The 25,939-nt window shown below is 38.7% G+C and overlaps 1 protein-coding gene across 3 annotated transcripts in view; it reads right to left on the bottom strand.

Moving 5' to 3' along the window:
* Positions 1 to 25,939, bottom strand: part of Hpse2 (heparanase 2 (inactive)) — a 585,409-nt gene that overhangs the window by 155,951 nt on the left and 403,519 nt on the right. For all 3 annotated transcript variants that reach the window (XM_035443067.1, XM_035443068.1, XM_035443069.1), the window contains one exon: positions 4,728 to 4,821. In XM_035443067.1, the coding sequence (XP_035298958.1) occupies positions 4,728 to 4,821 (94 nt within the window). The remainder of the gene's footprint in view (positions 1 to 4,727; positions 4,822 to 25,939) is intronic.

The raw sequence follows: 25,939 nt of genomic DNA, 5'->3' as shown, positions 1-25,939 counted from the left end.
TCCTAAGATAAAATAAAATATTGTTTTCTAAAACTGAATATATGGTATTAACAAGCAGATTGCAATGTTATTTGGTGCCCCAAAGAGAACTCCTCTTCACCTCTACACACAGAAACACTTCTGCCATGTCTGTGTGTAGATATAACTCACAGGGTTCTCTACATTAATATCCTTACTTCAGAACCACACGATGAAGTTAATAGCTGACTAAACTTTCAATGTGAACAGCTAATGTACAAGTGTGAATGAGCTAAGAAAGACATTACTTCTTTTCTACTTTGACTTTGTCTTGGTCATTCATCTACACTTCCTTTGTGTTTCCATCCTTCCACTATTTATTGACTATCTTCCAAGTGGTACATAAATTGAAGAATGATTTCATAAACATTGTTTTTTTGTGGTGATAACTACCATTCTTATCCTATTGATGTTTACATTTTCTAGTTTCACTAAAGAATAAAATTATTATTACCCTTTTAATTGTGCTTATAGTTATTTTGTCATCCTCAAAAGTAACTAATTTTTTGATATGTTAAAAAGCTCATATAAGAGGACAGACTAACAAACTGGAAGGTTCACTGAGAACCAAAATGTTTCTTCTGATATGTTTATTAATTTACCAGGATTATATATTTCCAACCTTACTTCCATGGTCTCACATTTAAGATCCATTAAGAGCAGCATGATATCATTGTATTTATTGAGACTATTATTGAGACTCAAAAGAGTTGACCTTTATTCAATAACATGGTAGATGATTAAAGAATGTTAAGTGTAGCATCCATTACCACTTACACATCTACTCTACCAAAACTTTCTCATAATCAATTTCTAAGTAAACCCAGGTTGTCAAACAGAGCATTTTTCCTCTGAGATGTGGGCCATCTTGTTAAACTTAACTTTTATATTTCTTTTCTTTTCAGTGGGTTCTTCCCTGTAATATTGGTTATTCTGTGTAATCTTCAAGGCATCCTTGTTTCTTCTAGTTACATCCTCCCTCATGCCTTGACTCCTTCCTCCAGGGAATAACACTGGTGAACAAATGGATCTGCTAGAACCATCAGTCTAGCACATAATTCCACACATTCTTCTTTCTTGAGGAAAACCACTCGAGGTATTTTCCTCTTCCAGGTAGTGGTAACTTACTGGAAGGACAAACTGTGTGTGTGTGTGTGTGTGTGTGTGCTAGGCAGTGGCTGTTTCAGATACTTGTGCTTTGTGTAATGTTTGACATTTTAAATTTGAATTAATTTATAAAAATTGAGAGATGCATAAAAGTAAGAATGATAATGGTCTTGTTATGGACCACGCAAACCCTCCTCTTTGTCCCCACACATCTATCAGTGGCTCCCAAATAGCACCCCAAGGAGAACAGTTTTAATTAGAGGAATCCTTTTCCGTTAGGTGCTAACCTGTATATGGCTTCCTCTGGGAGTCTTCCCTTGGCTTTCTTCCTTTACAGTGTGAAATGGATACATGCCGTGGTGAGTTGCCATATCACACTATCACAACCATCACTGCACTTTATGAGCAACAGGCTTCATTAACTGCTTTCCCCACTAGACTGTAAGGTCTACGAGGACAGGACAAGCACCATTGTATCCTCAGAAGTCTGGAAAATACTGCAATGGCACAATCAGTTGAAAAATGAATGGAGAAGGATAGAAAGCAAGGAGGAAGAAATTAACTTTTCAAATACCGAGTAAGCCCACTGTAGTTTATTTAATATTCAAACTGCAATCATATGGACAGTACTTGTGGAAATACTTTCCTCCTGACTGGGATTTCACCAACTCCTTCCTGTGCTTATTGAATTGCTGAAAATAATATAAAAAGTGTTATTTCCTCCTCTGATTCCTCCAGGAGATGAAGACACAAATCATAGAGTCCAAATGAGTTAAGCCAAAGTGGTTCTTCTTGGTTCTTACATCACTGTTTTGGAGTCAGCCCAGCTCTCCGAACCATACCATCTGCATTGTGTCCTAAATGTCTCTCACTTTTCCCATTTGACCTGTCTCTGCATTGTGAGAGTCTCAATTCTTTCCTTTGACTCACCTCCCAATACAGATGATTATTCTTTTTCTAATGGAAAGCAGTGTGTGTTCATCCAAAGGTGTGAGCTGTCCAGACATTTTACTGGTTTCCAAAAGTATCATATAGATTTTCATCTAACCTGATAATTCACTGACTGCTGAGAAAACAGAATTCTTCTTTAAATGGCAGTCCAAATTTGGAAACCACAGCTGCTTTTAGCAATTGAGTCATTGCCTTTCAGGTGCCAAAAATATCACCTATTATATTCTCCAGGGTTCAAAGGAAGAGGAAAGAGAGAAAAAGGCAAAGAACAAACGGAGAATAAAGGTAGTATGGGGCATTTGTAGTCACAAAAATTATTAAAATAAGTATAACAACTAACAAAGTAACACCAATAACGACTAGTGCTCAATATGAATTAATAGACCCGGTGTGTGTGACCTTCCTAACTTCCTTAAAAATAGGGAATATAAAATTCTTAGCATCTTCACTTTATAGGTAACGAAAAAAAGTCATGGATATTCTGGCTCTCAGGCCCAACTAAGGTGAAAGCTGCCACCAGCTGAGTAAAAAATTCCTTCTGATAAATCTTAATTGACAATCTTGATTACCCCAGCTGTCAAATCTTCCAGCTAACAGTTTCAGCTACCATAGAGCAGAGAGACTATTCCTGCTATGCCCTGTGAAATCCCAGCTTATCTGTTCCATCACATAATAAACACTGTGTTTGCCATGAAGTTTTGGAATGATTGCTTATACAACCACAGAAACCAGAATAGGGACCGTGACTTGAAAGGACTTCTGGGCATGTCCAATGGCCAAAAGGTGACGCCCAATCCTGCTGTTAGGTCTAGTCCTCCCTTCCAGAAGCCTTTCAGGTATAGGTCATTTCTCCTGAGGGGATCCACTATTCTTTCCTGAAGTGGGAGGCCACTTCAAGGGCATCAGGCACATGCTTACAGGCTTGACTCTCAATTTTCCATGGGTCTTTTACCTGTATTTCTGGAACCATATATAAGCCAGGAAGTAAGTTTTGCTCCTTTAGCTTCTGAATGTTCTGTGATGGTTAAGGGCTATCCAGTGGTAAAGGGTGAGGTGGAGAGATGACACCTTCATCTTTGTTTTAACTTCCACTCACCTGCTGCACTTAACTAATACAGTTAGAATCATCTATCTCTCTTGACACAATATCATCACTAATAACAATCTTTTAATTAAGTCAAAGCTAGAAGAACCCAAAACAAAGGGACTTGAGTATCCTGTGCATTGTTGTACTACAAGCACTTAGAAGGCTGTCTGAAGCATATCACACAAGAGAATTAACTTACAAGTAAAGAAGTAGAAGAACATTCCTTCTAGAGAGCAACACTTAAATTAGTACCATGAGTCCAGAAAGTTGTAGCATTCTGTAGGTTGGTTTTCGAGGCTGGGTCTCATTAACCAAGTCTGGCTTCCAACTCATGATGCTCTTGCCTCAGCCTCCCAGGGGCTAGTTTATAGGCATGCACCACCATGATCAGCAATATGTTGATATTCTGCTGCACCAGGCAACATGTTCCAACCTCGTCAAATATTAAAACTTAAAATTGAATTCCTTGAGGCCACATCTTATTCTATTTTGTACCTCCAGCATCTGCCACTGAGCCTGGTGCTAGCAATACTTTTCACTAACTTGTCAAACAGACTGGCAGAAGTATTTCAGATCATTTAGTTCTTGTCTAATAGAAGGCAGTGTCAGAAAAAGGTTATGGCCAATGTCCCTGGTCCCGTGGTGATTACATTGGGATGCAGAGATCCAGAAACCTTGAGAGACACTCCCCAAGATCATGGAAGCTGTATGTTATTTGAGTATGACATTAGTATGAAGGTATGAAAAAGGTTCAGACTTCCATCTTAGTTCTCAGTGGTGTTTTTCTATGGTGGCTTCAAGCAGAATTTTCTTCCAGAGATAGTTTTAAACATGAACCTTTCATTCATTTGTCTACCATCGTTTCATCCCACATTTACAGAGGGACTATTTGTTCATAAGTGCTTTATCTGCTCAACAGGATAGCTGAGTATCCATAGGGTACAGATTTCTGGCAAAGAACCTTACCAGACAGCAAGAGATGTTTTATTTTGATGAGGCCCAGTGGGAATTGTAGACATAACATCCTTGTTATTTAGAACGAACGAAACTAGTATATCTCAAAATGTGTCCCTATATGACCTGTGATACACAGAATCACTAGGCAGCTGACTATTCAAGGCACAGCTCTCAATAGTGCTGCAGGGACTACAAGTATCTCTTTGATCTGACAACTGACCACACTTTGGTTTACTGGGCCATGTGTAGTTCTGGTTCTGGTTTTTGAGATCCTTCTGCACTGTTCTCCTTGATTATACTACTTCCATTCCCACCAATGGTGTGGAGCTGTTGAAATCATTAGAACAACTCTAGACCTTGATGAGACAAATATATACCCTTCTAAATGTGACGAACAATAATGACCCACAATCATCACCAAAAGAAGGGGGCGTGGCCACGTCCATCTGGAATCACCCACAATCATCACAGAAGGAAGGGGGCAGGCCACGTCCATCTGGAATCCTTTCCTACCCTGGTTCCCACAGCACGAAATTCCAGCTGAGACCCCATGACCTTTTCCTTGTCTTTCTTCCAAACACATCAGCTCACAGATAATTTTACTCACTTTCTGAATTTTCCTAATCTGGTCAGAGAGTGTATCTAACAGACGAGTTTTCAGGAAGTCCATCACCTTGACCACCCGGCCATCAATGTAGCAACTGGAATAAAAATAAAATAAGAGTCAGATAAAATCTTGAAGAGGAGACTAGAAGTATACTTCTTCTTCTTCTTCTTCTTTTTTTTTTTTTTTTTTTTTTTTCAGAAATATCTGTTTCCAGAAGAAACAGCCTAGGATTATACCCGAGCCTTCATCTTTGGATAGGTTTGGACTCTTGATACTTTTCAAGCAAATAATATACTTTTTATTCTCTTTTTTCCAATTCCACTTGTTAGCTACTGTGACTTTTTTCAGCCTTGCTCAGGTAAAAACCCATTTTTTGCTCTCTGGGAACAGACAGATATTTCATAATCCAAACTGGGTAACTGGGGGAAACCTTTTTCTCTTGGGAAAGGGGCTTAGCCTTCAATCTCATGGCTGTCTCTATCTTTACCTTCAAGCAATAAAGGCATGGGAGAGTTCCAAAGAAACACCCAAACATTTGCTAGGTTTCCACTTTTAAATAAGAAAATAAACAATGGAGTAAAATTCTGATGTGGTACAGTAAGCAAGTGTCAAGTGTTTCCAGTTTCTAGCTTTGCTTCCTTGGTAAATTCACTATAGTTGAGCCCACCTCCCCATCATTGGGATGAATGAATGAATGAGTGGATAAATGAACAAACAAATGCAAAGAAATCCACACATCAGCCCCAGAGCTCTCTTCTGATATAACAGGGCCTGTGATCGTTTGTTTTGCTTTCAGTCTGGTTTTCATTAGTAGCTTAAGGGAATCATCAAGCTGCATTGACTCTGTTGGGAACATCTGACGAAGACAGGCCCATCCCACCTTATGTGGTCCTCTTTTTCTGAGCCATTTATTCTGAAGACTAAGCCGACATGGGCTCCAGCTTAGGTGACCTTCATTACATAAAACCCTGCCTTAATCCTATCTTGGCAAACTCTGAACTAAATAAAATTTTAAATGCTTATGATTCCCGTATTCCTAGCCTAACCTACTGAAGTCTCATTGGATGATAACTAATGATAGATTTTCTTTCATTAGAAATAAAAGATATACCCATCAGTACACACAGACCTACATGAAAGTCATTCTCAATGTTAAATCCCCATCACAACACATGCTTTATGGGGTATTCAGGCTTAAAAACATCTTTCATTGTAAAGAGCTGCTCTAGATGAAGTAAGGGAAGGAGACAGGTCTTATTCTGTCTTTTGTTGGCCCCTCTCACCACCATAAGATATCAAAGAACCTGATGTTTAAATGACTGGTATGTTTTTTAAAGTGTGTTTTGGAGATAGAGACATTTGAGTTCAGATTACTGATTTGGCATTTGCTGCTTATATAATCTCAGATGCTTTCCTGGTCTTTATAGACCTCAGTTTTAGCATATTTAAATTTTTATCTCTCATCTGACTGTCTGTCTGTCTGTCTATCTGCCTGTCTATCTACCTACCTGCCTATTTATTATCTATCTTATTTTTGTTTGCATGCTTGTTCTTGAGACAAGGACTCACTTTTCATAGTTTAGTCTGGCCTGGAACTCACTATGTAGCTCAGGCTAGCCTTGAACTATAGCGTTCCTCCTGTTTCAGCCTACTAAGTTCTGGAATTTCAGATGTGTGCTACCATGTTGGTAGATTTCTTATCAATCTAAGAGGGGTGGCATATCTGCTCCTTGGGATTGATTTCTAATCAAGGAGATAACGAACCTAAGATGTCTCGCACATAGCAGGCACACAGTAGTCACACAAAACCTTTCCTTGTTTCTAATCTAAGTTCAGTTCAGACACAGGAGACCAGTTGGTAAAATTATGTATGAGTATAGACTCCTAAAAAGTAGAGATGCTGTCAGAGGATATGTACTTATATTTTTGTGTGTGGTTACTTATATAATGGAATAAAATAATAATATGACATTTTACCTCATCTCTGGTTCAAATGCTAAACTCAAGTTCAACAAACATTTATTATGTATAACATCCTTACAGCCCTGGCCACTGTCTTAACATTTCATAACCTCTTCTTGCTAGCGTTACCATCTCTAATTTTTTAACAAGTTGAGCTTGATAATACATTATATGAAAAATGGGCACACTGGGATGGGATCATTAAAATCAAAACAAAGCAAGCTGTGTACTATTATTCTAATACACAGCTGAAGCAATGAGTACATACATGGTGACAAGTCTTCTGACAAACACTATGCTGTAATTATTCTCTTAATATTCAAGCAAGTATATTGTAGTTTCTCCTTTTCTCTGCATTCATTTCCCAGGAACTATGATAACAATCAGTGTTTATAATTTTTCTGGCAACACATAGAGTTTAATAGTTATTGAGATAAAGATACCAGATGTAATTTTTCAGTATAAGATTCTCCACAAACATTTAGACTAACCCATCTGATATATGGTCCCTTCGTTCTTTCCCTCTTTTCTTTTAGTCCTTTGTTCAAGTTATATAGAACTTAGAATTGAAAACTCTGGTTTAATATGCTTTGCCATTTACTATCCATGTGATATTGGATCTCCACCCCGTTTTTACAAGTTGGAACAAAAATAATAGATTTAATTATAACATATATATATGAAAATGTTTCTGGGTTTCTCTTTCTATTTGATGGGCTAAAAATTCAAGTCTGGAGCCAGCAAGATGGCCCAGTGGGCAAAGGTACTTGCCACAAAAGACCAATCTGGGTTTGACTCATGAGACCTACCTCTGACTTCCACACATGTGTGTGTGTTCTCCCTCCTATTCCCCCCCGTGTGTCTGTCTTTCTATCTCTCTCACACACACTCACATGAAAGAAATAAAAATGTAATAAAAATTAAAACTTGCAAGAGCAAGAAAAGAGATACCTTAATAGAGGGAGCTATTATAGGTTTAAAGAGAAATCTGACACTAGAGAAATGTCCAGAGATATACTAGGATGACCCCAACTAAGAATCTAAGCAACAGGGAAGAGGCTACTTTAAATGCCCTTCCCATATAATGAGATTGATGGCTACCTTAAACGCCATCATAGAGTCTTCATCCAGTAGCTGATGGAAACAGAAGCAGAGACCCACAGCTAAACACTGAGCCATACTCCTGGAATCTAGTTGTAGAGAGGGAGGAATGATGAGCAAAGGGGTCAAGACCAGGCTGGGGAAACCCACAAAAACAGATGACCTGAACAAGAGGGAGCTCATAGACCCCAGTCTGACAGCTGGGAAACCAGCATAGAATGGAACCAGACCCCCTGAACGTGGGTGTCAGTTAGGAGGCCTGGGCAGTCTATGGGGCCCCTGGTAATGAGTTGGCATTTATACCTAGTGTACGAATGGACATTGGGAGCCCATCACCCATAGAGGGATACTCTCTCAGCCTAGACACACAAGGGAGGGCCTAGGCCCTGCTCCAAATGATGTGACAGACTTTGACATTCCCCCATAGAAGGCCTCACCTTTCTACGATGCAGAAGAGGGATGGGATGGAGGGTGGTGGGAGGCATGGGAGAATGGGAGGAAGAGGGAACTGGGATTGATATACAAAAGAAAGATTGTTTCTAATTTAAATTAAAAAGTAAAAAAAGTTTAAAACTTTAAGCCTGGAGTATTTTTATAGGGTTGCTATGGTAAACAAATTAGGAAAAATACGGCCCCAGAGCCTAGCACATTGAAGGTATCCAATAACCAAATACACTCTGTCAGGTTACTTAAAGGCTCAAGGTAGCTGAGACTTGACTGAAAGACTGTGGGCTGGGATTGCAGGGGGAGCCTCTTTCCAGAGGAGAACACAGGCATCCACTATGAGGTATGAATGAAGAAAATAAGTACCAGTAAAGACAAACCCTGGATTCCTTGCAGTTGGGATTAGACAGAAACATGCTCCAAATTTCTGGTTGCTGTGACTGACATTCTGTTTGTCTGGACCTGGAAGTAGTACAATTCCTCCTTCATTTGGAACAGGAGGAGCTCCGATAGAAACTTTAACCTAAGCCTTTTAGAGCCCATCATTGACCCTGTTTTTAACCTAACAAGCTGGATCCAATTACTCTCAGTTGTTCCTTGGCTACTCCTGAAGATTTATTTGGATTGGGGTGGGAAGAGCTACTGGCAGAGAAACCAGTGGTCAAAGTTACCTCGGCAGTATGGGCAAGATCTGGTGTGGCTCTAAACAAGGGAAGACAGAAGAAATGCAAGTGACAGGCTTCGATGAAAGCACTCATAATGTTCCCTTATGGAGTGACAAACCAAGGCATGAATTCAAGAGGGAGAGGATGCCTTGGAGAATATTATGCCCAGGACACTTAGGCATTAGAGTTGGGCCAAAGCTTGTCAAAAGAGATGAAGGGTTTAGTTTGATATAACAAGCATCCACAGAATGTCAAGCAGGAATATATAGCAGGTATTTAGAGATAGCAGAACATTTTGAGATGGGCAACGTTGACCTGGACTCTTCTTCAGCTTAAAAGTCATGGGTAAAACTATGATGATATATGATATATATAAGGGAAGGTCACAGAGATGTCAGAGACTCTTTGAAGCACTTCTCAAATATGGCCCTGGGCATTGCCTGTACCTTTGACCCAACAAGGAACCGAACCCTTTTCCTGCCCTAAGCAAAACAGCATCTTTCTAACAAACTCAGTCTGAGTCTAATTTATATCTAGATGTCAAAGGAATACTCATATTAGACTGAGAATTGCAGCAATTTTAATTTGTAACTTAAATTCACTCTTGTCTTGTACTATTGAAACAGGAACTTTGGTCACTAAAATTTAGGATCGTTCTGACAAGAGGCAAAGGACATCAATTAACAACAGAGCATGAACTGGATAACCCTGAAGCCTCTTTTACTATATTTTATTTTCTAATTTTAGACAGGATCTCATTTTAATCAAATCTAGAATAGAATAATCCACTGTGCATCACAAGCTGTCCTAAACTCACAAAGAGGCCTCCTACCTCAGCCTATTGAAAGCCCTGCTTATCAGAGTGCTTGGGTACCAATAGTATGTCTCCATAGTGTCATAGTTATAGACCAGTATAGCACACAGAGACAGGGATGAAAGAAGTGGAGCAGTCTGTGCTCACCAGCAGGCTGCTAACAGTGATGAGGAGGGTCATGTATTTATTACTTACTAAGCCACAGCCACCGCTCCAACAGCACTGATTTCTAACAAAGACTGGCTAGAAGGAAGCCAGGCTAGATTATGCTAATTTTTCAGTGATTTGGGGGCAACTTTCTTCCTTTCTGTCTTTTGCCCTCAGAAGATGATGATGATTCTGGGTTATCCACCAGTCTCCACAAGAGTTAATTAGTTTAGTGATGGCCATTGAGGATTCTGAAGAGATATAAACAAAAAAGAAACTGGTGGTGGGAGAGCAAAGAAATTCTTCAATTATAGAGAAACTCTAGAAACTTTTATATAAATTCTAGCAGGGTGATTTTAGAGTCCCCTACAGTAACACTTTTAAGTAAATATTAGATCTCCAAACCCTTATAAGCCCCCACTTCTCTAAGGTCACACAAAGAAAGGATCGACGGTGCTTTCAACACAGGAAGGCTGTGTTGAAATAACCTTTTCATAACTATTGTAAGAGTTGAAACGTGTGGGTATGATCACAATAGTCTGTCTTGCTGGATGGCAGCTATTGTCATTCCTGTCTCTAGACTGGCAGGTCACACTAAGCATGGCAGGAAGATGGATTCTTTCATCAACTTATTCACTAACTTTCTTATACACTTAAATAAAATTCAAGACTTTATTTACTATATGATATTCTTCATCTCATTTTTAAAAGCACTGTCTTTTTATTATAAGAGAAATAAATGCAAATTAAAAAATAAGCACAAACAAAATAGAAATATAAAATGAGGAGTAACTTATAAGACAACACTTTGGATCACTGTTCAATTTTGACAAATACCCTTCCAGAGTTTTTCGTAGTTAGTGTACATGAAAATTCCTACAATGAACTAAGTAAAATTTCTTTAGATCCTATTGAGCTAGCCTATCAATGTAAGCTTGTCCCATCTAAGACACCCAAGTTATCTCACAGAGATATTGGTCAAAACATCTTACTTTGATTTTTTCTCCATCCTGACCATGTATGGATACCCTGCTATCCAGCTGCAGCTCCAGTGTCTTTCTGTCTACCTCTTTCCCTATCCTGGAGATTCAGTTTTAGGATTGTGCTACAATTAGCCACTTATGCCCATTAGCTTCTTAAAAACGTTTAATGAAGAGAGTTTGTTGGCTCCAGGGGCAGCTGGTTTTGTTTACCTGGCCCTTTAAGAGGAAAAACCTTTGCCCCTTATTATCTGACCCCTTCTTTTATTTCACATAATTGCATTAGGGCTGGCTTCCCAATGCTTAGGAATTTCCGGACTTTTTTTTTTTTTTTTTTTTTTTTTTTTTTTTTTTTTTTTTTTTTTTTTTTTTTTTTGCTGCCTGCTGCTTTCAAGGAGGAGGGATAGTCTACTCAGAATTTTTAACACCCAGCCTGCTGACTGGGCAGGTAATTCCATAAAATTGGAGCCTTTCCCTCCAAATGGGGAGAAGCTTAAAAAAAAAAAATCATTAGAGCAACCCTGTTGATCTGTAAAACTTAGTCTGACACCTTGAAGCCAAACAGCAGAGAAAGCTGATTGGAAACTCCACAACTGTGTAAGTGTGCTTGCCCCTCCTCCCGAGGGCCCCCCTGGGCTCCTGCTGAGGCAGGGCTCTCCCTGCTTGCCACAGGGTTTGACTGTGAGGCAGGCTCATTCTTCATCTTCTCTGCAGTGTGTCAGACTTCCTATTCTTATGTTTAAAATTACTTGGTGCAGGAAAGCTTGAATGAAGCAAATACTGCTACAGAGAAAGATTCTAGACAATATAAATGCTGGTTGAGATTTCTTAAACTTGTTTGAATAATCCCATGCATAAATTATCCAATAGACTAAAATATTACAGTTAAGGGATTTGAGTTTGTACTATGAAAAGAAAATCTAGCAAATTGGTATACCCAAAGTCTTGGGTTATGGACATCCCCTCAGCATACAATGAACACTCAACAATATACTCAATAAAATAATGAGTGACTGTGAGTTAATCCACAGCGAGCCAAAGATACAGATCTGCGGCTGAGTGTCTCGGGGCTAAGCACCCCATTCCTAATCTGTCCCTCTCAGTTAACTCCTTGCAGATTTTGGACCCTCAGCCTAAAATATAGTGGAGAGACTATATTTTGGCAGAGGCTCAAACAGCTGGACCTTGATCCCAGCAGTGCTGGGGAGAGTATACAGGAAGCTGGAAAAGGAACGGGTGGGAAAGTCCTTCATATTCCAGCCATGGGAGTGGGCTCTGAAGAGGTCCCCTCAAGGGATTTGCAGAGTTACAGCAGGCAATGGCACTGAGCTTGAGGACAAGAATGCATCCACATGTTTTATGTCTGAAAACTGATTGCGGGGCCATCCTTGCAATGAGATCAAATGTACAAAATATAAAATTAGGCTCAAAAGTAAATATTTATATAGAATGACAAAATAAGCTCCCAGAAACTTGAAAATCTTTCTTTTTCTGTCTCGATCCTTCCCCCTTCCCCCTAATGGCCATTCTGCTCTTTGGGCAATTTACCAGAAATGCATACATAACAATACTTCCCGATAACATCTAGAAAATCTAGAAATGCTCAATAACTCCTAGCAGTCAAGGAAACCAATTCTAGAAAAGGCTAGTAGTTAAAATCTTTACCTTCCCAGTGAGCCTAACAGTAGGGGATCAGCAGAATGAACAGGAGGGCTGAAGATAACAGGACTTACAATCAATAAGCAGTATTTTTAAAAAGCTTCCTTATTCTTGAGAATTTCATATATGTATGCAATGAAATATGATCATTATCTTGTTCTGGTCCCTGCATGCTGCAGTACCAACCCACCTACCAAGGTTTGCTCACTGGGGCAATAGTGGCACAGCTCTTATAGATGTAACTAACTGATTTCTGGTTGGAGGTGACAGCATCTACCATGGAAACGTGGACACAAGAAGATGGATAGAACTTTCATGTTCATGTATTGGAATAATTAATATTTTGAAAAATATAACACTGAAAACTAGTCTATAGGTACAATATAATTCTCATTAAAATTTCAATGACACCCTTAACACTAAAAATTAAATAAAATTCATACAGAAACACAATATCTTGTCTAGGTAAAATAATTCTAAATAATAAGCAAAATTCTAGATATCAAAATATCTAACCTCAAATTATACTATAGAACCACAATGACAGACATGGTGCTGGTGCAAAATTAGACATAAATGAAATAGCATACAGTGGACCTAGAAGCAAACTCATACAGTTAAGACATTAACTTGCTGAAGAATGAAATTAGGAACCTATCTCTAACTCTGGGCAAAAAAAATTTAAAGTGGATCAAGAACTTTAGTATAAGACATTGAAATGGCTAGAAAATCATAAGGAAAACACTTTAAGATATAGTCAGATGTAAGAACTTTCAGAAAAGGAAGCAACTCCAAGGACTAACCAGTCAGATTACATAAAAGTAAAAAGATTCTTTATAGGATATTATCACAAAGGAAGTAATCACCAGAGTGAAGCCACAGCCTGTGGAATGGGAGAAAAGCTTTCCCTGCTGCTCCTCAAATAGGGCTTAGTATGTTGAATGTAGAAAACTATGTGGGGCTGAGATAGGATCAGTTGGTAAAGCAACTGCCATACAAGCCTGAGGGCCTGAATCTGGATCCTCAGAACCCCACAACAAAGCTGGGTGTAGTGTTGCATGCCTGTAATTCCAATGCTGTGGAGGCAGAAACAAGAAGGCCCCTAAAGTGTGCTGGCCAATCAGGCTGGTGAACTCTAGGATTGGGGAGAAATCTTGTCTCAAAAGACAGGGTGGTGAGGGATAGATGAGAATGCTGTAGCAATTTCTATCCCCACAGGTATTTACACAACACATACAGAATAAACAAACAGTAACTACAAAAAATCAAACACTACCCTTCCCCTGGAAAGCCCCTTCCAATCAAGGAGTAGACTGATGAACTAAGTGGCAGTTCTTGAATCAAGAAACACAAATGACCAACACATATTTTCAAAAGTGTTCAATATTCTCTTAGCCATTAAGAAATGTCAATTAAAAATACTTTGATATTCTATCTCACCCCAGTAGGAATGGCTAATATCAGGAAAGCAAAGGACAAAAAATGCAAAGGAGGACGTGGAATCTTTATTTGTTGCTGAGATGTGTAATTAGGTGTAGTCACTACTGAATTCATTTCAGATGTTCTTTCAAAAATTAATATTAGAGCAACCACATGACCTGGTTTTACCGCTCCTATGCATATAGTGGAAAGATCCCAAGTTCTGCCATAGAGATACTTATACACTCCTATTTAGTACTGTATTATTTACAATGGCCAAGGAATAGGGTCAGTCTAGATGAATGGATCGAGAAAACATGGCATATGCACACAGTAGAATTTTATTCAGTTATAAGGGAAAATGAAATCATGATATTTACCAATATCAAAATAAGCCAGACTCATAAAGACAAATACTGCATGTTTCCCCTCATAACAGGTTCCTAGATTTTAATTTGTATGTATGCATTTGTATTTGTGTGTGTGTGTGTGTGTGTGTGTGTGTGTGTGTGTGTGTGTATGTAAATGTCATGTAAGTAGAAAGACAATCATGAGAAGAGAAAAGAGAGATCTTGTTAGAGGGTCAGGGAGGTAGAATAAAGTGCTAAGTGAGGTTGCAAGCTGGAAGGGAAGCAATAGGAGGGCATCAGGCAGAACGCAGGAGAGAGGTTGGGAGGCCAACAGCAACCAAGCGTTAGGAAAATGCCACAATGAAATCCATTACTTTGTATGCCAACTCAAAAACATGCTGCAAAACAAAATAAAAAACAAAGTCAAATGAAAATGAGTGCATATGTAATCTCTCCATATTCCTGTAGTTTTATAAATTAAAACTATGTGATTTGTACAATTTTTCATGCATGCAAGAAATACTGTATATGGTTTATAGATTCTCATGTACATAGTAAGAAATATTAAATGTGTGCTAGAAGCATGCAATCTGAAATATTTCAGTTATGTTTGAGAAAATAAATAATGAAGCCAAACTGGGAAACAAGTACACTTCTCTCTTATATTTAAATGTTTTGTTTCACATGAAATATCATAAACAAAACAAAATACAGTAATGCTTATCAATTATGAATGGTGGATATATAAGAATTTCTATCCAATTTTGCTTCCATTTTTAATTTTATTAGGGCTCATATAACAGGAAGTCTTATGTCATTAAATTACCCTTTCTTCTCAGCAAGAGTCAACAGTGAATCTTCTCTGAGAAAATGTACACACAAGTACTTTTGTTTTGTTTGTTTTGTTTTGCTTTGTTTTGTTGGTTTTTTCGAGACAGGGTTTCTCTGTGGTTTTGGAGGCTGTCCTGGAACTAGCTCTTGTAGACCAGGCTGGTCTTGAACTCAGAGATCTGCCTCCTTCTGCCTCCTGAGTGCTGGGATTAAAGGCGTGCACCACCACTGCCTGGCCACAAAATAACTTTTAAAAATAAAGAAAATAAGGAAAAATATCCTAGCCAAAACAAATAGAAACCATTCAGGAAAGCAGGCCCATGTACAATGGCAGAAAGGAGAATGGCCAAAGGACGCCAGTATCTGCTTCTCTGGGAGACCACATGGGACTAAACTTCCTTGGCTTTATGAGGCTGTCAGTGGGAAAATCGGTCTCCATTTAGTTAAAACGTGGCTGTGTCATTACTGAAATGAAACTGTGTTACCTGTTACTGATTTCCCTGTTCCCAGGCAGGTCCTTGTGTAACTGTCTGAAGGAAGACAGGCTACACTCTGGTGAGGCACCCAAACTGCAGCAGCACAGTGGGCAGTGGAACAGTCATGGCTTGTGAGGAGGAGGGGTTGATCCTGTTGGGGTCCTTGGAATTTTTTTTCATTGCAAATTTATTCTCTAAGTTTTATGACAGTATGGGTGTTAAGCAAATTGCTGAGATTTCTTTTTGTAGCTGTGGCAGAACCAGAAGGGACTATATGACTTTGAGGGCCTTCCATCTATAGGCATCCAGACACTGAGATAAAAGTATTCATTCCCCAGCACTTGGGAGGCAGAGGCAGGCAGATCTCTGTGAGTTCAAGGCCAGCCTGGTCTACAGAGTGCCAGGACAGCCTCCAAAGCTACACAGAGAAACCCTGTCTCGGAAAACAAAACAAAACAAAACAAACAAACAAACAAACAAAAACAAACAGAGCTGAACCAAGTAAGTCGCACTGTGATGTACACCTATGGAACTCACACATATTTCAGTACGAGCTCTCACACTATGTAGCCCTAGGTAAGTCAGTTAGTGCTTTAAGCTTCTAGAAATGTGAAGAAATTTAATGGCCAGTAGGTGTAGCATTTTCCCAAAGCATATACATGGAACACTTCCCCAAGACAGAACTATACTGAATGAATATGAATTAAATGAAAGTTTCAAAGTTTATTTATTTTCTTAGGTTATAACTATTTAACAAACTGTATTCTTTATAATATACTTTGAAGAAACAAACCTAGTCTAGCTATAATACCCTCTTGTTTTAGAGCTAAGAACTCAAGAGAATTTTGGGTGTTCAGCATCTGAAACAAAATGCAACAGTGTGGTAGTTAATTTTGATTGTTGGCTTGGCAGGATCTACAATCACCAAGAGACAAGACAAACCTCTGAGCACGTCTGGGAGGGAATGTCAGGACTGGGTTATATGTGGGCAGCACTGATCCATGGGCTGGCGCCCTAAGCACAGCAGCATCCATCACTGTCTGCTTCCTAGCTCACAGTCCTGTGACCAAGCCTTCCTTGAAAATGGAGTTGTATTATTCAACTAAACCAAAATAAACCCTCTTTCCTTAAGTTACATTAAACTTTTGAAAATTTACACGTGTGTACGGTGTGTTTATGAGCATGCTGCGTGGCTATGGGATGCTTGTGTCATAGTGTGGAGGTCAGAGAAGAACTGGTGGGTGTCAGTTCTCCTCTTCCACTTTCTATGGGTTCCGAAGCTCACACTCATGGCATCAGGCATGTGTGGCAAGCACTTTAGGCACTGGACCTTCTCTCCAGTTCTTAAGTTGCTTTTGACAGGTGTTTTGTTGTAGCAATGATAAAAGAAATGAATATAAACAGTATAGTTTAATAAATATTGTTTGCCTTTCTTTAGTTAGTCCTAAATCTGCCTAGGGATGTCACACAGGCTCAAAAATGAATCTAGAAATAAAAAATAAGGAAAACTTGATGGGATTAAGATAAACTATGGTATAGCAACTGGAGTTCTGAAATAAAGTTTTTTTTTTTAACATTTATGGAGGACATAAGACAATATAAGCTATCAAAGATAAACAGTAACAAGACAGTGTGAGGGTTACACATTCCAAGAACAATGAAATGTGGTCTGAGTACACTAGAAACAAGTCTGACTAGGCCTCTAGATTTACCAGTCTTCCTTCAGTTCTCCCATTCAATCATTGCAAAGGTCGAACATGTACCAAGTACTTAAGGTACAGGGGACTCAAGCAATTTCTTTGTTCCTATAAATTGTATATTCTAGAAAGCTTTAAAATAGTAAGTTGTTTCATATTGGGATAAACACAGTGAAGAAAAATATAAAGGAGGACAGAGGAATTACAAAAGGGTTGGGTGTACAGTTCAGTTGGTAAAGAGCTTTCCCTGCTAAAATGAGGATCTGAATTTGATTCGCTGAACCCACATAAAAATGCCAGGGGTGGTGTTCATGTTTGTGATCACTGAGGCACTGGAAACAGCGTAGTACCCGGGGGTTGCTGACCAGTCCATCTAGCCTAATTGTGAGCTCCATGTCAATGAAGAATTCAAAGGAGGGAGAGGGTATATGTAAGGAAGACACCAAGGTCCTATAGATTTGGGGAGGAAATTTTTTTGGCACGGGGAAGAGTAAATGCATAGATGGAGGGTTAGGAATAAGTATCACTGGACGGTTTCTAGGAACAGGAAGGAAGCCAGAGAAGAGCTGGGTAAGGGTGGGAGGGTGGCAGCAGAAGAGTTCAGGAAATCAGTTAGTATGGGGCTCTCTTAGCCATTTTAAGGGCATTAGTTTAGATTATTTTTTAATTGGATTAAGAGACAATGAATGATTTTGAGTGAAGTAATGATAGGTCATCCTTGGTGATCACTGAAGAGGAGGCAATGGACCATGTAGCAACTGATTATATTAAGTGGTTGAAGAATTAAAATTATTGAAACTTTGATCGTAGTACTAGAAATTGTTCAAAGTATTTAGAATCTGAACCTCTGTTAAAGATACAATTGGCAAAATTTAATGATGTCTTACTAAATGGTAGGTTAGGAGAAAGTTTTACACAAGGAGAGAACAAATGAAACCATAATTAATGAAATACAAAGCATTACTAAGAACACAAACAGCAAGAATCAAAAAACTGACTGCAATCAACACATACCTTCAATACTAACAAAATGACAACAACAACAAAAGCTGGCTGAATGGAACAAATTTGTCTTTCTGTTATTTATTAGAAGCCCATCTTATCTTTAAAGATAGGCACCACCTTAAAAAGAAAGGATGGAAAAAATATCCCAAACAAATTAGATCAGGAAACAAGCTGTCATTGCCATCCTGATATCTGTCAAAATAGTCTTCAAACTAAAATTAATCATGAGCGATAAAGAAGAGTATTTCATTCTAATGAAGGAATCAAGAAATTACCACAATACTAAACATGCATGCATGAAACTCTGGCAACTCAATGTCATAAACTATGCTAATGGAATCAAAGATACAGACTAACACAAACCCTATAATAGTAGATGAATTTAACACTCAACTTTCTCCAATAGATAGGTCATTTAGAAAAATGATAAAGAGGAATCTCAGAATTGAATGACAACTTACATCAAATGGACAAACAGATATGTACAGAATATTCAACCCAAACACCAAAGAACAAAGAATAAAAATACTCATTATATTCAGAAGCACATGGAAATTGTTGTAAAACAGACCTAATGCTGCACACAAAACAACCTCAATAAATACACAAATCAAAATAATTCCATGTATCATATCTGAACATTAAGCAATAAAACAAAATCTACAGCAAAAATTCTAGTATGTATATAAACTTTGGGGATAAACAGCTCATTATTGAATGATGAGTTAAAGAAGGAATAAAAAAAGAAACCAAATTATCCTGGAAACTAAATAAAAATAAAAGCCTAACTCAACAAAACTCCTGGGATACCATAAAAGCACTCCTATGAGAGGAAATTTATAGGTCTAAAGTACCTACCTTAAAAAATCAGAAAGAGCACAAATAAATGACTTAACGATGCAACTCAAGAATTTGGAAAAACAAGAACAAAACTCAAACCCAGTAGAACACAAGCTATAATAAAAATCAAAGCAGAAATTAATAAAATAGAAATAAAGCAACCAATAAAAAGAATCAATGAATCTATGTTGTGGAATATTTAACTCTGTGAAGATGTGTTACAATTGTTTATGTTGAGGAATATTTATTTATCTGTGTAAAGGCATGGTACATTTGTTTATATTACCTTTGTTAATGACATAAAGACGTGTTATATTTGTTTAATCGTGCAAAGATGTCTTGCATTTGTTTCATCTTACCTGTCTAAAGCATCTGATTGGTCTAATAAAAAGCTGAAGAGCCAACAGCTAAACAGAAGAGGGATAGGTAGAGCTGATGGGCAGAGAGAATAAATAGGAGAGAACAAGAGAAGAAAGAGAGAAGAGAATGAGGGAGGAAGACAGGGACATGTCTGGGACCAGAAGCCAGGCATCAGCCAGGCAACCAGACACAAAAAAAGCAGAAAAGTAGGACACACAAAAAGAAAAAAGGAAAAAAGTCCCAGGCAAACTGTAGAGGAAGAGAAACAGGTTAATTTAAGTTATGAGAGTTAGCAAGAAATGAGCAGAAAATAAAGTTCAAACATTCATAACCAATATTAAGTCTCCTTGTCATGATTTGGGAACTGGTTGATGGCCCAAAAGAAAGCCTGTTACATTTGACATTCCAGTGTGGGGCCTGAATTTCCACATAGGGCCTGGGGGTGGGGGTGGGGAAGCCAGTATGCTAAGTAGAAACAACAAGCTAAGTAAACAAAAATAAAATAAAATAAAATAAAATCTGCCACTGCGAGGGCACCAGCTTCTAGTGTTGGGGTGTTTAAATTCAGTTCCCAGTCAAAGGCAGCTCCAGACTGGGGCCTCAGGTTTAGGCTTAGGATAGGATTTCACAGACTGGAGAAAGGGGTGGAGTCAGCTACCAGAGCTGTCAGTGTAGGGCCTAGTTGCCACCTGCTTAGCAATTTAAAGTTTGGCTCAGGCATCAGAGAACTTTACAAGTATGCAGCCTTAGGGACTTAGTAAAGCAGGTTCAGAAGGATAAAACCTCTAAACAGGTTACAGTGTCTTTAAAAATGGTGTGTAGATTTTAGTAAGAAAAGAAAATGGGTATAGACAGTCATAGAAAAAAATAAATAGTTCAAAAATAATAAAGTCTTTAAAGAAAAAGTGATATAAAAGGACAGGTCATGTAAAGATGGGAAATACACAGGGAGTCTAGATCCTGTATAGTGTTTTTTCGATGTCGAATCTTTTGAATATCGATGAGCTAACAACATCTGCTGAAAGACATTAGATTGTAAAAGGGGCTGCTAAATTAAGACAGCCTAGATTCTTTATTACTATTATTTTTTATTTGTTTATGTTTTGAGATAGGGTTCCTCTGTGTAGCTTTGCAGACCAGGCTGGCCTCGAACTTACAGAGATCTGCCTGCCACTGCCTCCCGAGTGCTGGGGCTAAAGGTATTCACCACCACTGCCCCGCACAGCCTAGATTCTTTAGGGATGCTTTAACTTTAAAATAAAATTCAGAAGATGTACTGTGTTAGGGAAGAGGTTATGTTTTTTTTTCCATAGGAAATTAAAGGCTGTGGATTCATTCCAGATTAATAGAGGTTAGATTTGATTGGGGGAGACTTCCTGAAAATCTTGACTACAAAATAAAGAAATAAACCTAGAAAAACTACAAGACAGATGATGTATATTTTGCCTGCTCAAACATAAAACAAAACACCATCTTTGGCTGGCTTATGTACTATGGATTAACACTTGTATACTTGTGTTAATGCAGAATGTATGTTACCTCTGAAAGTTTGTGTTTTCAGAGCAAGGGGACCAGACACCAATGAAAACCAGTGGCCCAGGTGATCCAGCCTCTCAGAATGCCTGTTACAGTTTCCTCAGAGTTCTGAATCCTGAACAACTTCAAGGCTGCTGGCTGAAATGGTCCAGCTTCAGACTACTCCAGCCAGGACTTGAGATCAGTCTTGCACTTTCCCATTACAAAGAGACTGGACAACAAATGATATAGCTAGTTCTCCTAGGGCTTGACCATTATCTCATTTTTCTCAGGTTCCCTAAAGATGCCATCACCCACAGACAACAGGAAGTAGTCTAGGGAATACAAAGCCCACAGTCCCAAGAGGTGGGGTGGGGAATTTTGGTTGTTCGGTGGGTTATGGATGTTTATCATCGTTTAGGGGGACTATGGGCATATAGGATAGAAGAGACAACTATCACTCTCAAATATTTTACTTTGGTATAGATTTTTGTATGTTGATACAAATTTAAGGTTATTTTTGTTATAACATACTGTATATATGTTTCCACTCTTGTTTAAGACATTGTACCTATGCAGTTCATTTAAAAATGTAAGGTAAAGTTCTAGTCTTGGAAAGCTATTGTTACAAACCATTTAGAATAATTAAGAAACACAGGTTAGTAGTTAGTCATCTGTAACAATCAAACCTATAGTTGTTAGGTATGTTTTCAAGATCATACAGAGATATATTTTAGATAGATGGTCTTCAAACTCTTCAAAGGCATACAGATGACATTTAAAATATTTTGTAAACATAGGGCTTTTCATTAAGAGTGAGACACATATGCTCCTGGCAGCACCAATTTACTTCAGAAAGGATTATGGGCATTAAAGAAACAATATGGAGTTTGCTTTCAATGTTGCAAAGCTATCCATTTGGGCAAGAAACTGCCCTTGCCTCAATTACTGACAGTACACAGTTCAAACTGGATATGCAGGACACAAAGGAAAGTGACTGCTGAACTTTGCCAAAACAAGGTAGGACAGTCCTTCAAAATTTCTGCTTCACAGAAGAGTCTGCCAGATATTCTAGGCTTGTAGTCCAAAGATAGATGTTGCACAGGAACCTTGGATGACTGTCCAGGCAACCAGATGCCTCTTTAATTTCTATGGTTTTGGAAGTTGCTTGTAGTAGTGCACTTTCTGTTTACTCAGGTAATATTACATCCTTCTTGTGTCTTTGATGGAGTTAAAAACTAGGTAATTATAGTTACAGTTTTCCTAAGTTATGATAGAAAGTAAATTAGGTACAGAGCTTTGGACTCATCAAGATGAGATAGACGATAGAGTGCTTTTCTCTGAATTTGCCAAATGTAAAAGGACTAGATATTGTTAATGTAATTCTTACTCCATAACTGTTTTTTACTGTAGGTAGTTTTACCTTTCTTTTTATTTAAGCAAAAGGGGAAAACGTTGTGGAATATTTGTTTAACTAGGCAAAGGTGTGCTACATTTGTTCATGTTGCTTTTGTTTAACTATGTAAAGATGTGTTGCATTTGTGTTAATTAAATAAATTAATCTGGGCTCAGAGAGACTGGGTTAGCAACAGAAAGTAGGAGGGAGGAGTATAGTGTGAGTTTTTTTAGTTGAGGCAGTGTGGAAGGAGAGTGGCTTCTGGGGACACCAGCTAAGAAAATTAGATTGTTGGTCCTCTAACTCTGAGCTTGCAGATTTTCACCCTAGCCTTCAAGTTTTATTATAATGATAGAGATTTACTTAAAGCTGCCTTTAGTGGCAGCCACAGAGACATTCCTCCTAGGAGGAATTCTGTTGGGGGTCAAATCTCAGGGCTTGGCACGAGATCCTAGGCCATGCTTGGCAGGCCACATTGTTAACCTTTACATAGCAGCTCCTTAGAACCTCAGCTCAAGAAAAGAAACAACCTGACCCAGTCTTCCACCCACAGGCTCAGTCACCTAAGCAACCCTTCCTGGACCTCTTACTCATGAACTCTTTACCCTGCCAAACATCCTCTTTGTGGCTTCCTAATATCCTGCCTATACCAACACCTGGTGCACAAACAACCCATTTGCCCCTCCCCATATCCTGACTATATAAGCTAGCCTGAGAAAAGTAAAGTTTGCCACTTGATCAGAATCCTGTATTGTGGTCATTTTTTTCTGTGTCTCTTGTCCCCATTCACTATCCCTGACTCTCTTGCCCCAGGTTGATGTCCTGTAGGTCGGGACAGAATTCTGGGCAACTAGTAGTTTAAAGCACAGCCAGTGTGATCAAGGTAAAACAACATCAAATCTAAGAGCTGGTTCTTGGAGAAGATAAAATTTACCGACTCTTAGCCCAACTACCAAAAGAAAGAAAGATGATCCAAATGAACAGAATCAGAAATCAACAGGAGAAATATTATAATAGATACCAAAGAAATTCAGAATATTATAAGGGAATGCTTAAAAAAACTGTATTAGAATAGTTTGGCAAACTTAAAATAAATGGATGAATTTCTTGCTTCATTCAAACTGCTTCCTGTAAACCCACAGGGAATCACTGGGGTTTTGGCTACTGTGATAGAGGGCTACAGATCTGGGAAATTGCCTATGATCTGAAGGGGTTTCTTGTGAATTTTGAGTTTGTAGCCCATTCATTTCTGAATGGGTTGAATCAGTTGGTTTTCTTGATATTGAAAGTGTTGCTGGTGGTGACATTCCTGTGTGTTCCTTGCCTGGAAGACAGTCTCTACCCTCCACACAACAGACCCCAGCTTGTTAGGAAATGAAACATCCCCATGTTATAGGAAATCATTACTCTGTCACTAAGTTCATGCCTAATTTTCCAAAGGAGGGGTGTTTTCCAAACCCCATTGACTCCTCGTTGCCCCCTTCCAAGACTATTAGGCTAACCCCAGATTTACAGAATTACCCACAAAGTACGAGAAATGCAAATGTTAAAAGCACTTACAATGCTTGGCCACATTCTTCATGTGATTCACATTAAAGCAGCTCATGTGAAAGTTGAACATGCACTGGAAAAACTATACTAATTATACACAGTGTAAGTGAATTTTAAAAATTACAGAAAATTTCAATTCCTTGACGTCTGAGAAGGAACTTTACCAGAAGTGTTTGTTCTCGGTGGTTCTTTTATTTACTGCTAACTTTGTTTCCTTTTATTTGTATGAAATGAAGTGGGAAGGGAGAAACAAAAGGGAAAGACAGGAAGAAGCATCCATGTCCACACCAAGAAGCCAGCAGGAAGCCACAATTATGCTGCCGTATAATGGCAATGTTCAGGAAACTGTCTGCCCAGAAACAGCCATGTAATTCCAGACAATAATAAAATTATTTTCTGCAATTCTCAAAACCATCCAACGTAAATTCTAATGACATTACATTACATTTTGCTCTTTCGTTGCTGAACTCTTAGGAGCTTTTGTTCCTCAAGAAAAGGGTGGGTAATGGTGGACACAGTGATGCAAGTGTGTCAAGACTTATGGCTACAACTGCCACCAGCTTGGAAGATGGGACAAGGCTGCTTGACCATTTCTCATCAAAGAGAGGGAGGGAGACACTGCCAAAGGAGAACAAAATGCCTGTCATGGAAAGTGACTCACAGAATGTACTCAGCCCTTATCTAAGGACAGTAGCTGAGCTCACTCTCAGCCTCGCCTCAACACATCAATCAATCATTCATAAGCTTAAGAGGGGAACATCAAACTTCTTTTGATGTCCCACAAGTGTGCTCAGTTTTACTTTGAAAATCCAAATGGAGTGCCTCTTGCTTAATTCAAAGAAAAAAATTAAATGCAACAACCAATATAAACTTACATTTGGATTAAATTACAGAAATCATTCTTCACAAAATTTACCTGAGGTCAGAAAGTGGAATATTCTACTAAACTTGAGAATTTTGGGATGACTTTGAAATCTGCATGGTGTTCCCTGTTAACACCAGGTGTGGTTCATTCTTGGAAATCAGAGTTTTGACAGTTATAATGATGGTTTGATAGGATCCTGAGTTCCAGTCACCTGTGAGGTAGCCATGTTCTGTAATCCTAAACTCCAAACTTCCAAATGAATATAATTAACATTTCATGTAATCTGAGAAATACAATCAGACATGCTTACTGCTCAGAAAGCCCCAAAGTCAAACAGCTTTGCTGAGGTAATACAGCTCTTAAAGGGCTCAAATGACACCAGAGACAAATGTATCAAGTTGCTGTGGCAACTGATCCAAAGTGCATTCCAGCTGTTCCCAGTCTGTTTTCCTAACATCAGAGACTATTCACTCACGGCAAACCATAAAAATACCTCCTAGCTCATAAAAAAAGACATTTTCTGTTTTGTATGCCAGGTCGCTCATCTCCTCAGGCTAAGTTCTGCCTATCCAGCTCGCTCTTGTCATTTGCTCATCCGAACCAGCCTGTGGGAGAATCCTGCCAACAGTTATACTTAGGCTCCCAGATATAACAGGGAGGTGAGTTTCTTCAGAAGGCAAGGAAGCACGTGACTGCCTCACCCCCAGACACACAGAAACTCAGCCACAACCTTTCAGGTTCACTCTTACAGACCAGGTGCTGAAACTTAGCCTGTCTGGGCAAATGCTTTCAAAGTGAAATTGCAAGTAGGAGTGGAGTGGGTACTTTTATTTTTTCTAAAAAAAAAAAAAAAAGTCTTCAGTTAAGGCAGTTGTTACCTCATTTTCAACAGTATATTACATCAAATACCAATGTTGGATGCATTTCCATTTCTGAGGATTTGTACCAGGAGTTGGGTATTTCTGTGACAGACCTGACCATGTTGTTTGGGGGAGAATTGTGGAAAGAATTTTGAACTTAGGCCTCGAAAAACCATTGAGTACTCAGAGCTTACTGAGCTTTTGTGGGAACATGAAAAATAACGAGATCGATGTATGATGGAGGCCTGATTTATGAACTTTCAGAGGGAAATTTG

This window comes from Cricetulus griseus, chromosome 3 (assembly GCF_003668045.3).
Source record: "Cricetulus griseus strain 17A/GY chromosome 3, alternate assembly CriGri-PICRH-1.0, whole genome shotgun sequence".
Classification (NCBI taxonomy): domain Eukaryota; kingdom Metazoa; phylum Chordata; class Mammalia; order Rodentia; family Cricetidae; genus Cricetulus; species Cricetulus griseus.
This window is presented reverse-complemented; position numbering and strand designations above follow the sequence as displayed.